Source organism: Xenopus tropicalis, chromosome 2 (genome assembly GCF_000004195.4).
Source record: "Xenopus tropicalis strain Nigerian chromosome 2, UCB_Xtro_10.0, whole genome shotgun sequence".
Taxonomy (NCBI): domain Eukaryota; kingdom Metazoa; phylum Chordata; class Amphibia; order Anura; family Pipidae; genus Xenopus; species Xenopus tropicalis.
This window is the reverse complement of record NC_030678.2, coordinates 87,360,418-87,375,366: the sequence shown is the minus strand read 5'-3', so window position 1 is coordinate 87,375,366 and position 14,949 is coordinate 87,360,418. Positions and strand designations below refer to the sequence as shown.

The 14,949-nt window shown below is 38.3% G+C and overlaps 1 protein-coding gene across 5 annotated transcripts in view; it reads right to left on the bottom strand.

The window, feature by feature from the left end:
* adgrb2 (adhesion G protein-coupled receptor B2) overlaps positions 1 to 14,949 on the bottom strand; it is a 268,265-nt gene that overhangs the window by 129,917 nt on the left and 123,399 nt on the right. For 4 of the 5 annotated variants that reach the window (XM_004919220.2, XM_002938488.3, XM_004919222.2 and 1 more), the window contains exon 2: positions 13,091 to 13,826. In XM_004919220.2, coding sequence (XP_004919277.1) covers positions 13,091 to 13,811 — 721 coding nt within the window. In that variant the 5' untranslated portion in view covers positions 13,812 to 13,826. Of the gene's footprint in view, positions 1 to 13,090; positions 13,827 to 14,949 lie in introns of those variants that run through there. The other variant, XM_031896914.1, reaches the window with a different exon arrangement.

The window sequence follows — 14,949 nt, the reverse complement described above, 5'->3', positions numbered from 1 at the left end:
ATTAAAATGCAGTCTATGGGAGATGACCTTTCCGTAATTCTGAACTTTCTGGATAATGGGTTTCCGGATAAGGGGTCCAATACCTGTACTTATAGACCTTCTGTGCAATAGTACCCTGCTGCTATAATACACAATAAGTCTTTAATGTTTTAGGCACATCTCATGTAGTGGAATTTTCTCAAACTGTAATTGTACAGCTGGCTGAAACAATGTGTATTCATTAAACCAGGTTATCATGGATAAACCTATCAGTAAGCTGTCCTGTAAGATCTGTTCCACACTACTCAGATGTCAGTGTAGTTTCTGGCCAATATTTTGGGTCGCAAGCACCCCTTTTAGTTTACATTGGCAGTAGAAGATTACATTCAAGACTAAAGACCATGATTTATATTTATAAAACTATATTATTCATTTTACTCTGAAAATAATAGTCTGCTTCATTCTGTCTGTATAGTAAGATGGAGCAAATCGGATGGTAGACCTTAAAGTGGTGCCCAGTACTTTCTAGGCCTATCCAGTATACTCTGGATCCCTGAGGGGTGAGGTTTAGCTGGGGTGTTGAAATCTTCCTTCAGTCTTGTGGCTTCAGCTGCTCAACTATTTGACCAATCTCTATCTCTTGTCACCTACAGTGAGCTCCACAGATCTGGCCTACCACTAACTAAACCAACTACTTGACTAACCTTGGTAGCTCTCTGAGGTAGCTAACCTCAGTCTCTGGCATCATCCATTCGTATCTCCTATACACTAGCCAAAAAGGTAGTGGCCACTGCTTTCCCCCTTATACAATCTTCCTAGGAAAATCCACTATTGTGTGGCACAGAAGAGAACCTGCACTAGAACTTACCAACTAGGGTCTGGAGTAACAATATATATAAATGTTTTACTACTTTTTATACTTTTTAACACAAGTGTTAAAAGCAGCAAACCTTTTTAAGTATTCTGTACTAAGAATGGGGACCACAAGTGATAAAAACAAATAGCCATACTGCACTATTACCATTAAGTGCCAAATTAATTTTTATTGACACTAACCTCATCTCATCTCTACTTTATATTGTTAGGTAAACCTGTTATTCTACCACACCAAAACTTGAGATCTACCCCCCCCACAATGGCTATTGCTCATTTACAGGGGGGCTCTGATACATGTCAGACTTAACTATGGCCTTGTGTCCAAGCTTTGGTTCTATACCCACCATTCTCCTAGAGGGGGACATGACTTACTTCTTTCATTTAAACACAAGAAGGACCAAGAATCAGTTGTGGATTCTTCTACTTTACCCATAGTGCTCTTCCGCCACCGAAACACCCAACTGACTCATTGGTTTAACAATATAATAATCTGTATAGAGGTTGAAATATGGCTGCATAATTTACAAGTATGCCTATTCCACTGCATTTCTAAAGAGATGTAAACATTGTTTATATAATAGGTAACTTGAATGTATAATCCCTTGAACCATAGCTTTATTCTAATACTGGCATCCTTAAATAGCTGGCAAGAATTGTAAATTGATTCCCTCCCTTTCTTTAAATTAATTACTTCCATCCTAATTGCTAAAATATGCCAGCAGTGGACCAAATCCTTGGCACCTAACATTTCTCAAATCTCTAATCTTCCACTTGCTAATGGTACACCATGTTTTCTATGATAATTATTTCTCTGTTAAATAATGTATGAATTAATGGATTCTAGTAATTAAGGACATGCCAATACAACTCAAATTTTCAACATCACCTTTGGACAGAGACAGAGTCGGGCTTCACTGAGTATTAAAAAAAAAAACACTTTTGTGATATTGGCTACTAGTAACTAATTCTGACCTGCTGTATGCTGTGTGTCACTATACAGTATATGGGTAAAATGTAGACTTTTTATTTTTTTTTTATCATTAGGCAGTTGTGTAATAAAATTGCCAATAGTTTGTAGAAGGTGTAACAACCCTTAGCAACATTCAGCAGGAAGCATTTAAAGATGATTTTTTAGTAGCAAAAATCTAGACAGTTGCTATTGGTTACTGGACCGGTTTTGAAATTAGACATTTTTATATTACATTATCCAATAAGTGTCTAATGGAGGAAAATTAAATTATCACAGTTTGTATTCATTTTGTAAATTATTGTATATATGATATATCTGATATATAAAAACAGCATGACTGTTTTCCGGTTTTATTGTCTGTAGTTTGCCTTTTTGAAGTCTTTACATCTATCTGTATCATTGCTTTATTTCACCGTAAGATACACTGACATGCATAATAGCAATAAGCCTGTATGTGTCAAATATGTTAACTTTTACCCACACAGAATTCAACATCGCTTCCATTACAAGTGACTTAATAGCAAGCAGCCTTCCACATCTGATTTTAGGAATGGCTCTCAGGAAGATTTATAGTAACTTTGCTGTTTTTCATTACCCTTTTTTGAGCACCTCACCCAATGAAATAAAACTGAAAAGAATTGATGAGTTACAGCACTCTCCAAATATGTATAACTTGGAGGGCAATGCTACTATTAGGGTACTGACAAGGCAGACATCATTTGTAAAACGCCCCAGGTTGTCCTTTGGCAATTATTGGCATCCCCATATACAGGAACAAATTAAATGCTCTAGAATATCACAATGTCAGCTTTCTATAGCTCACCATTGAGGTCTGTAACCTTAAAATGTAGCATCCAGCTACCCCAACTCTGTAATGAGTGAATCATTTTTCTTAAATTAGTTTTCTGTCATAGTCCAGAATAATGGACCTTAGAAAGTAGGTGGGACCTAGGAGGTGGGAACCAGGCTCAGTATGGCATGACCTGCATGAATCTAAGGCATTTGGAATGCTGGGAGGCATGATTTAGAGCAGGGATCCCCAACCTTTTTTACCCGTGAGCCACACTCTAATTTTAAATTAGTTGGGGAGCAACACAAGCGTGAAAAATGTTCATGAGGGTGCCAAATAAGGGCTGTGATTGGCTATTTGGTAGCTCCTATGTAGCCTGGCAGCCTAAAGGAGGCTCTGTTTGGCAGTACAACTGTTTTTTCTGCAGCCAAGACTTGCCTCCAATCCAGGAATTAAAAAATAATCACCTGCTCTGAGGCCACTGGGAGCAACATGTTGCTCACAAACCACTGGTTGGGGATCACTGATTTAGAGGCATACACTAAACATGCCCTTTAACGCAGAAACCTGCCTACTGTAGAGTTGCTCTGCATATGGAGGTCGAGGACAGGGTTAAAAATAATGAGATTCAGCATTCTATAATTAGGACAAATTCTTAGCCTAGAGGAAGTTGCTATGCTTATTAGAGCTCTTTAAACTGATAATTCCTGGATTAAAAGGTGCTAAATGAAATGATGTTATCTGAAGACAATCAATACAGACATATGTGATAAATACTGATGAGTTTTCTTATGACTTTTTTTTCACTTTATATAGAAAAAAAACAATGCTATCCGCATAGAACAAAGCATTTGAAACTGCTGCTCCCAAAAGACATTTAGCACAAAATGGTCAGCTCACAATGCATACCCTATGAAGCAACGGCAATATTTGCTAATTACAACCTGAAAAAAAAAATGATTCGCTATTTACAGGATAATGTACCAGATGAAATGTAATTTGGCATCTGCAGTCAGTTAATAAACATGCAGAGATCTGCAGTTGAAAAGATAGCAATATGCACAGAAACTAATGGTGTCAGGGCGAACGAAACAAAACAAAAAAAAGGCCAATTATGATTGATGATTCTTAACTTTGTATTACCAGTTTGCAGTTTTTGTAGTACATAGACCCAAAGGACATAGATATGCAGGACTATTACTATTTTTATACAGTACTTACACACTGTACAGTGTTTTATAATGATTTTTCATTTACATAAGGTCAGTACTTGCACTGCTTTAGAAGCAATTTAATCTGCCTCAAGCCTTCTGGACTGTGGGAAGAAACCCACACAAACTTAATGGGGAGAGAACTATTATGGGGAGAGTTACAAAGGGTTGAAAAAAGACCAGAGTCCATCAAGTTCAACCCATCCAAGTAAACCCAGCACACACAACCCACACCTACCAATCTATACACTCACATACATAAACCATATATACAACCACTAATACTAACTGTAGATATTAGTATCACAACAGCCGTGGATATTCTGATTGTTCAAGAACTCATCCAGACCCCTCTTAAAGGCATTAACAGAGTCTGCCATTACAACATCACTAGGAAGGGCATTCCCCAACCTCACTGCCCTCACCGTGAAAAACCACCTACGCTGCTTCAAATGGAAGCTCCGTTCCTCTAATCTAAAAGGGTGACCTCTGGTGCGATTGTTTTTATAGGAAAAAAGAACACCCCCCCCATCTGCCTATAATCCCCTCTAATGTACTTGTACAGAGTAATCATGTCCCCTCGCAAGCGCCTCTTTTCCAGAGAAAACAACCTCAACCTCGACAGTCTAACCTCATAGTTTAAACCTTCCATCCCCTTAACCAGTTTAGTTGCACATCTCTGCACTCTCTCCAGCTCATTAATATCCTTCTTAAGGACTGGAGCCCAAAACTGCCCTGCATACTCAAGGTGAGGCCTTACCAGGGACCTATAAAGGGGCAAAATTATGTTTTCATCCCTTGAGTCAATGCCCTTTTTTATACAGCACTTTATTTGCTTTAGTAGCCACAGAATGACACTGCCTGGAATTAGACAACTTGTTATCTACAAAAACCTCTAGATCCTTCTCCATTAAGGATACCCCCAACACACTACCATTCAGTAGATAGTTTGCGTTTATATTATTCCTACCAAAATGCATAACTTTGCATCAACATTGAACGTCATTTTCCAGTTTGCTGCCCAGTTTTCCAATTTTTTCAAATCGCTCTTCAAAGAGGTAGCATCCTGCATGGAACTTATAGTTTTGCACAATTTAGCTCACTCTTCAAACTATTTTTCATCTACTTTTTCACTTAATCTTAAATCTTAATCTTAAATATATTTTTCTTGTTTTTTTTGTATCTTTACATACTATAATATATTCTTCTTTATATTTAATTGATTTGTTCCTATAGAAAAATAGAAATGGCCATGAATTAGGCCAAATGGTTAGAAACAAGAGGGTGCATTGACTCCTGGGCCCACCAGGAGTTTTCCTGGTATCCTTGTGGGCCAGTCCCACACTGACAGCAGGCTTAACCAAATACAACTTTGCACAAACATTATTTTTATTTTTAACATGTATTTCTAAATTGCTAACATATTCCGCAGTGCTGTAGAATCATACCTCCCAACTGTCCCGATTTTTGCGGGACAGTCCCTCTTTTGACAGCTCAACCCACAGTCCCGGATTTTTACTGAAAAGTCCCTAATTTCTCCTGCACTGAAGCTAAAAAAGATACAAATTTAATTAAAAGCTTTTGGCAGAGAGTCCAGAAAGGTAAAAGCCCTCCCCCCTGAACTGAGATACAAATGTAACTAATAAGCTAAACAGGTCTCTTGGGGGAACTGAGACTCAAAGCTTAAAGGGCAATTTCACCTTTTTCAGCAAAACTGTATTAACAATGAAAGCACTGAATTGTATAAAGACAGTGATAGTGACTATGGGGTGGTAGTTGTTCTTTAAAGGAGAAGGAAAGGCAAAGTCACTTGGTGGTGCCAAAATGTTAGGCACCCCCAAGTGACTTGAATCGCTTACCTTTTACCCCAGGTTGGTGCTGTTTTCTCCTAACAGGGGTACCAGCCCGGCGTATCAGGTAAGCGATTTAAGTCAATTGGGGGTGCCTAACATTTTAGCACCCCCAAGTGACTTAGCCTTTCCTTCTCCTTTAAACCTTGTGACACAAATACTGCGAAAACGAAACAGCACACTTATTTCACCGATATCTTCAATCATCCAGTTAATTTTCAGCAGTAATCAAGTGTTACAATATTTACCAAGTCCACAATTACAGCACCAGTCAAGAGAATTTCTTCAGTAATAAAAGGCCTTTATTACATTTTGGCAAAATTCTGGACAGTACGGGCAACGTTTCATGCCCAACAGGCCTCTTTTTAAGCTCACTGCAAGCTATTTAACCTATATAAAGGAAGTGTAATTAACATGTTAGTGAGCTCGAAAAAAAAGCCTGTCGGGCCTCAAATGTTGCCCGTACTGTCCAGAATTTGGCCAAAATTTAATAAAGGCCTTTTATTACTGAAGAAATTATCCTGACTGGTGCTGTTCATTGTGGACTTGTTCTTTAAACCTCTACACACAGCCCTCCCAATCTCCTCTATTTTACATAGTAACTGGAACGTAATTGGGGGGGTCCAAACTTGCCTGGAAACAATGGAGTAGTCCTTAGTGTAAATGCAAATTCCCTCCCTTACCCTTCCTTTTGTATAAATCAGGCCCATTTACTGCTTTTCCCTCTCTTGCGACAACCTGCCAGCATTGTGCCGCTAGATCCAGTTCCTGCTGTTAATTCCTTATATGTTAACCTGATGTTTAAGCAAATTTGGAGGTTTTGTCGTTTAAAAAAATATTACTTGTTTTTCCAATCTCATGTATGTGAAATTTTCACAGCCATTTCAGTTTTGTCCTTGCTGTATTATGGAAAAATAGCCACATTGTAAGCTTCACTGTTGTATGCACATTCTTTTGGGGTAATCTACTGTAGGTGGCAATGGTAAGCTGGGTTGTTAGAAAGTGGAAGGGGGTTGGTAGAGGTTCACATCTCTTCAGTCTTTAACATTGTGTTCACTTTTAACACTCATAAAAATGTAACTGCAAGGTTACCATGGAAAGAAATAATAAAAAAGTAAATTAGCAGAAGAATCCTATCACATTTACAGCTAAAAATAGCTTTATACCCGCTAAAATGCGCGTATTCTTCCACAAAGCATGTTGCATGATTAATTGGTGAGGCAGATAAAGTGTTAACATGATAACCATAAATCCTTGCTTTCAAGAAAAAAATCTGTAATATCAGATTATTGCAAGTCCTGAGGACAGAAACATTACTCATGCAATTCTTCAGCTTTAGTGCGCAACACAAATGTAAAGCCCTGACAGGCACCGCAGACTGCAATGGCTAAAAAACTCCTAAAGGACGAGAAGACATTATTAAATGTGGAAGTATTAATACAAAAACACATTTGTGTTTATGTCCCTGTAATTTTAAAAGGGCTGTGTATTTTACCACACACACTACTATGCTGCATATTTGTCAAGTTCACTTTTCGGAAGTGTATACAGTACATTGTTTTATTACTTAACTAATATGAAAGCTCCCTGGAATTTCTCCTCAGCCTATGAGTAGAAAAGCATGAGGCTCTACAAACAGCTCTGTTCCCTTGTACATTAGCTGCTGCAAATATACACGTAGCTGCTATCTGAATGCTTACTAGATATAGCCACAATGCAGTCATACAATGGTTACTTTGCTAGATGAAGGCTGTGGGGCATGTTGGAAGTTCAACAACAGCTTGGGAGGGCAGTAACAGATTGAATATGCCCTAAGTTACAGAGAAGTAATTCCTACATTGGTGGTGCCCATTTTTTCCCTATTATGAGCAGTCTTAAATTCATTACTAAGGGGTCAATAAAAAATTCAGAGTTGGTAAAAAAAATATATTTTTCTCATCCTCTTTTTAATTATCCCCTCTTCCCTACTCTTCATTTGCCATTCTATCAACTTGCTCTATTTCCTGGTATCACATTTGCTTCCTCTGATCGCCACATCTCATGTTTTTCACTGTGCCCTTTCCTCTGAACTTCATCTTCTTAAGTTTCCTGTTCCTCTGCTTCTGTAGGGTTAACTTGAAAATTCCTGCAGCTTTCCTTTCTCGCTGTAGTCTAGAGAAAGGGTCACCACAAGTAAAGAAAAGTTAAAATCACTGGGGCGGTGCCAAATGGCACTCACAGTGATTATAATCGCTTGTTACCTGCCCGGTGCTCCTGTTAGGAAAGCACCAAGAAGTGATCTTCTGCTTCTCCTTTTTTTTGTTGCCCCAGATGAACACATGCACAGTAGACTGAAAAAGATGGCTTTTGGCTTAAAGAACTATTTTTACTCTATTGCTCATGCACACACAAAACACAGGGGGAAGTGGAAAAAGATCACTCTGTGGTTTTCTGATAACAGGAGTACAACAGGTAAGTTATTATAATCACTGGGGGATGACTCCCAGTGATTATAACTCTAAATACATTTTATTTTATGTTGTACATCCTAATTCCTAAATAACAATTTGGTGATGATTTTTCCAAAAATAGTTCACAGTTACAAATGGATCTTGTTAGCAGACAGTAGGGGGAGGGCCCTGTTTGCAAGAGCTTACATTCTAAGAAGGAGAAGAATTGAGATATACGGCGAGGGTAACCAGCATGGTTGTAGAGTTCATATTGCTTAGTGAGGTAGTTAGTAAGTATGTGAGCAGAGAGAAGAGGGGTGCGGTAGGTGGTCAGAACAAGAGTGATAGGAAAGGTTACATCTGGAGGTATACTTGGTGATAAGAGTGGTTATACAGGTATAGGACCCGTTATCCAGAATGCTCAGGACCAAAGGTATTCCGCATAAGGGGTCTTTCTGTAATTTTGTAGTCCCCATACCTTAGTGATACTACAAAATAAATAACACTTTAATTGAACCCAATAGGTTTGTTTTGCCTCCAATAAGGATTATAAAAAGTACTGTTTTATTACTACAGAGAAAAAGGAAATACATTTTAAAAATCTGAATTATTTGATTAAAATGGAGTCTATGGGAGAAAGGTTTTCCGTAATTTGGAGCTTTCTGGATAACGGGTTTCCGGATAACAGATCCCATACCTGTATATAGTGGTGTGGCACTGGTTAGCACTTAAAGTTGTTTAAAGGGTGCCACGACCTGGACAGTGGCATGCAGGAGGGGGATCAAGGGCAAAAAACTTCTCAGAAAAATACTTGTAAAAAAAAACGCCAAAAAAAGCGCCAAAAAAAAAACGCAAAAAAATAACGCAAAAAAAAAACGCAAAAAAATAACGCCAAAAAAAAAAACGCAAGCTATTCCTATGTATTTGCATAGGCGATAAAACGCGGCGGAAAAACGCGGCGGGAAAACCAAGGCGAAAAAACGCGGCGCCAAAAAAAACCGCGGCGAACCCAAAGTGGCGAACATCGGCAAAAGTCCGCGAATTTTCGCGAACGCGAACACCCGATGTTCACGCGAATTAGTTCGCCGGCGAACAGTTCGCTACATCTCTACTGGCAAAGAGAGGTAGCACTTGTGGGGTGGGGTGGGAGGAGAGGTGTATGAGTCTGTAAGCTGTGTTCATGATTGCCTGGAGTGGGGTCAGGTTTGACATGGGGAGTCCACAGAGCAGTGGATTACATTAGTCGACACAAGATATGACGAAGGCATGCATTCAAATTTTGTTAGTCTCTTGTGTAAGAGTACAAATATGATGTTCCCAAGGTGAAAGGGCCATGATTTAGTGTGTTTGAATGTGGGGAATGAATGAGAGGGCACAGTCAAATGTGACTCCCATCTTACCCAAGTGTATTTTCTCTACCGAATGAAACATCCCTAATTAATTATGCTAATGGGAAAACTAAATGGAATATCAAGATTATCATATATTATCCTTGATGAGCAAATCTGAAAATTCACAATACGTATAAAAGTCAATGGGATTTTTTTACTACATTTTTTATCCATACTGTCTGCAATGTGTTTGTATGCACGTTAATTGGCTCCTATTGAAACTAATCCTAGTGTGTGCTTGGTAACAACTTTAGATTGTAAGCTCCACTGAAGCAGGGACTGATAAACAATCTCTGTAGGGTGCTATGTAACATGTAGGCTCTTTATAAAAAAATACATTGAAAAATAAACTAAAATAAAAATAGCTGACCAAAATAAGTAACAATAATATAGCCAAAAGTACCAAATAATAAAGCCAAAAGTACCAAAGGTCCTCCTCCTTGAAGATAAGGGCAAAGATTAGAACATATTCTGCTTATTCTGAGTATGGATCAACCTATGAGTGCCTATGGTTCAGATGTGCTGAACACAGGATTTGGTTTGGGATTTGGCAAATGCTAAGGCGTCCATTTATGATTGTCCAAGCTTTCATGCTCAGGCAATCATAAAGGAAACTCACGTGAGTTATACAGTATACATATATATGTATAAACCGATGATCCCACGCCAACCTGATGGGAAAAAGAGTTGGTGGTACAGAGAAGTAACGTTTATTAATACATGAGCTTAGAAGCCCAGTAACAAAAAACTTGTCTGTATAGTACCTGCCAAGAGCAGAGTTAAAGTAAATAATTTTAAAAATAGATCAGGATAACATATTTTTGTGGGGTTTTTACCCTTTAACAGAAATTTTCAATACCATAAGAAGCAGGAAAAGGAGTCCAGGAAATTTGAAAGACAGATAGAAAGCAATAGTTTGTTAGTTACTTCTCGAGACAAACTCCCCCCAAAAAACACACACAAATGATTTGCCCCTGGCCCACAACAAATCAAATTTATATTGTATGGTATTTACCTATTATGTCACCTAGGCTGCAATTCTAGTACAGGGGACAGAGGAATATGGGTTGGTTAAGGGGGACAGAATATGAAACTGGGTAGACATCATTGTTAGGGGGAGACTAGGTGGGGTTGTCGTGGACAAAAGTCTTTACCAGGCACATTGATCTAATATTAAGCAACTGTTTATAATTATGTTATTAAGGGCTGAGACCTGCCCAGGAAACCTCTATTTGAGCAGGAATTAGTATGAAGAGTTAAAAGAGATTGAATAATTTTATCCCTAACTTAGTCATCATTAGAATGCTCTCTTACCTTAGATGTGCTGTCTCAGCCAACCACATCCTATCCCACCTATCCCACACATAGCTTTTTTTTCTGCCCAAGTACCAGTAAATATTTTGTTGATTGCTAAATATAATCATAATCCAAACAAGTTGTTACTTAAATCTGTTCTTCAGATTTTGCAGATTTATATCCAACATTAACATCTTCATACTACGCTAGTTTGTATCCCTTGCCACTACCAGACATATACACTTATACACATTATCACATTCAAATTTTCTTACAGGTACTTACTAAAATGATTAAATGACTATAAAATTCTCCCAATTATGGGGGATTAACATTGCCAGGTGCTGACATGGCCCTTTTTTCTCAGAAGATTTACTGTATGCATCTGTATGCCTCATTTTCACTATCTTAGCTGGCTGAAGGGAAAACTTTGAAGGCAATATCATATTCCAAGGTCTGATTTCTGTATTTATATAAATTTTATATTAATTACTTGCAATCCACACAAACATATAGTAGATGATAAAAATGTGTGTGGGTATGTTTAATCAGTGCTGGCTTGAGTTGAATACACCTTGAGTCCTGTTTCCAACTAACACCCGAATCGCTATCTCTCCATTATGAGCTGTGGTGAGTTTTGTTGCACCACTTCTCTTATTTAGCATGTTCTGACAGGCAGTCTCTTCTGTTTCATATTCTGCTGCAGGATACAGCATCTCTGATGGAAAGTACTAGGTCAGCTCTGTACAAATCCCAATGCCGAACTATGTGGGAAACGCAGGAGGAGAGTGTGAGAAATGAGAGTATACAGGAAGGGCGACAGTGTACTTCATTTTCATCGCTGACAAACTCCACAGCTACAGAAGCTTGTGCAAAAGTTCTAACAACCCTACACCATAAATCATCCGCCTGCTGCGTCTGACATAATAGCAACAAAAAAGAGACAGAGCAAGGCACAAACAAAACATATATAACCATCACCATCTCTGGTGACAGACATAAATCTTTGCTCTGTCTGTTCCATAACCCTCCATTCTGTGGCATTGCTTTTATTGTTATGCATTGGTTCCACCCTCCCAGACTTCTTAGCAAACCATTTTTTGTTTTGGGATATACCATTAAATGACAGGAAGGAAAAGAGCTGAATTGTGGCCATTCAAAGCTTTCACAACTACATTATTCAGCAGAGGTAACTTATCAGGCATAAGAATGTAATGTCTATATAATATACAAGGTGGTTAAGTTGTCAGAACACAGTAGCTACAGCGGAGGGCATTTACTGATATAGTGGTGAATATACTATGGCAGTATTTATCAAAATGGGTATTATGCTTTGTAAAAATAAGCTTGAAGCACAGGTTTTTATGTCTAAGTTTTAAAACACTATTCTTTTTATCTACTTGAGAAGTGCTGTTGGCAAAACTCTTGCAGATTACAATCTAACTGATATTGCCATAGAATTGATGTGCTGACCCCTATACCATCCAACTGCCCTGAAGCCACAGATTAGATTGCTGTGTTCCTTTGCTCTTGACTTTTAATAAAATCTATCCATATCTGCAGTCCATTTGACAAAAAAATCATAGCTAATGCCCCAAAATGGACATTTCACATATGTACATATATTCAAAATGGTACCAGGAGGGAAACAAATTTTTAGGGAAAACTTGTGGTGGTCTCTAGGAATGACACCATCCCCAAAATACAACCAAAACTAAAGCATTGCTAAATTAAGTGTAATTCATTTTGTAACAGCTAAAAAGCCATAAAAAATACACTACTATCACTTTAAATTCTGCCATCTCTAGAGCATTCTAAAAATTATGCTATAGTTCAATTAAAACTGTAAATTTAAAAACATTCACTGTCAAAAAATGCAAATTATTGTATCTAAAAGAACATTCCTCAAAACATTTTTTAAAAATCTGAATAATAAATAAAGAGCAAGAATGGGATGTGATGCATCTGTTATTGGCCCATGTCCTCCTGTTAAAATCTGCTGGACACTAGCTAAAGATCTCCCTTTTAGATAACACTGCTTTGTTATAATTGCTTTGCATAATTAAATATCAGTGTTCACTTTTTTGAGACAGTTACTTAGGCAGATAATCAATAACTCTGCACATGTATATACATTTTGATCTATAAGATAGGGTGTAAAAAGAGTATGAGTGCAACAAAGAATTAGAATTCTTTTGTAGAAATTAGTTTTATGCACAAACATACAAAATGTTTAAATGAAAGCCTTTATTATTCTGTTTTTGCATCCCCGACCTCCCACAAAGGTTATTTCCTTACCGTAAGGGATAGGGCGAGGATATGCCCCATTGCTGCTTCCTGGGAGCAGTTGGGTGACACAGCAATCACTGTGTCCTGCTGGCACAACTGAGTTTGAAACACTGTCATTGTGTCCTCGTGATGCTGTTTCAGGACAGGTGCATCCAGTCTGTGTCAATGCACAACGCACCCCCCAATCACGAGCCCTTAGGCATTCCTCAAACCACCGACACAGTACGCCACAGGCAAACTGGCTGGAATTATCATGGTTGACCAACAGCACCTCTACAAAGCGGAAGCTCAGAACAGAATCGGGTAGAAGCTGGATTGAGAGTGGCTGCTCAGAAAGACACAGGCGTAAAAAGTTCTTGTCAAAGTGCAAAAAAGTGAAAGGAGAACCAGGTGTACAGAGTTCCTGAGCCTCCTCTGCCCCTTCTTCAGGTCGGCTGCAGGTGTGGTTGGGCAGGTAGTGATCCAGAGGCTGCACCATGGGTGAGAGATGAGAGCAAACTTGCTCTTCGTGTGTGAACTTCAGGTATAGAGTATACTTGGTAGGGTCAGGGTTCTCCAAGGTCCAGGAGCATCCAGGTGAGAAAATTGGAAAAAGGTCTTTAAGAGAGAATGCCCCGTAGAGAACTCCAGAAGCCAGACCTGAGCATGTGCTCGGTGAGGGGTGGGAACCCCAGGAGCACAAGACAAGAGACAATATCACAGATAGTAAGAGGGGACAGGCAGTGTTCATCCTATGACATGGGCCCTGTTGACAACAGAACAGAAATACATAAATTAATTTCCATATCCAATATATGCAGCATAAATAAACAGCAAGACACAAATTGCATACACCGTGAACTAGGTTGATGGCAGGGTGAAAGCATTATACATAAACTAATATAAAGTAAGCTATGGAGATGACACCAGTTTCATTTCTAGCATGTATAAAATAGCAGTATAATTTCCATATGAGATTGTTTGCTTTCTGTTATATGAGATGTACCTTCTTAAAATTTCCACCTTTGTAAAAAAAAAAAAAAAAAAAAGGATTGCCTAGACTGCACTTTTCTTGGAATATGGAAAAAGCTATGTAACTTTTCATAGACTGGTGCTCAGAAATAAGCCAGGCTTTACTATAGCCTCAGGTCTAAAAAAGTTGGGGAGCAAGCATGAAAAAAGTTCTTAGGTGGCATCCAGTAAGGGAAGTGGTTGGTTATTTGGTAGCCCAGTGTGCACTGGAAGACTACAGGAGGCTCTGCTTGGAGTAAACATGTATCTCTGTGCTTACAAAACTTACCTCAGAATAAGAAATGTAAAAATAAACACCTGCTTTGAGGCCACAAGGAGCAACATCAAAGGGGTTGCCCATGAGCCACTGGTTAAGGATCACTGCACTATAATTTACCTTCTATCAAAATACTTGTGTTTTTAAAGTGGATGTATATCTTTTATAGAATCCCCTTGCATTCCATTCCTCTAGAAGGTATATTATCCATACTCACACTATGCCAGCCACCACATTGTTACTTACACTCTAATCAAACTTTAGAACACTTCTAGGGAAGTTTTTTGTGTCCTTTGAAATAAATTAGTAAGTATTCAAATGCTATTTTAAAATCTGTAGTTTAAATATTGTCTCAATTTTACTGCTCACAGGAAAGACTTATTCTCCAGTATTAACATTACCTGTCTGTGTCTATACTAATTGTCTAAAACAAATAAAGAAAAGGATCTAGTCATTCCGAATAAAAAAAAACAAAAAACAACAGATGAACTATAGCCTAGACAAAAGCTTTTACTATTATTTTTTATCTAGAACATACAGGCAAGGATGTTCTTATGACATTTCAAAGCGGGAAGCATTTGTAAATATAAATGGTGGTTAT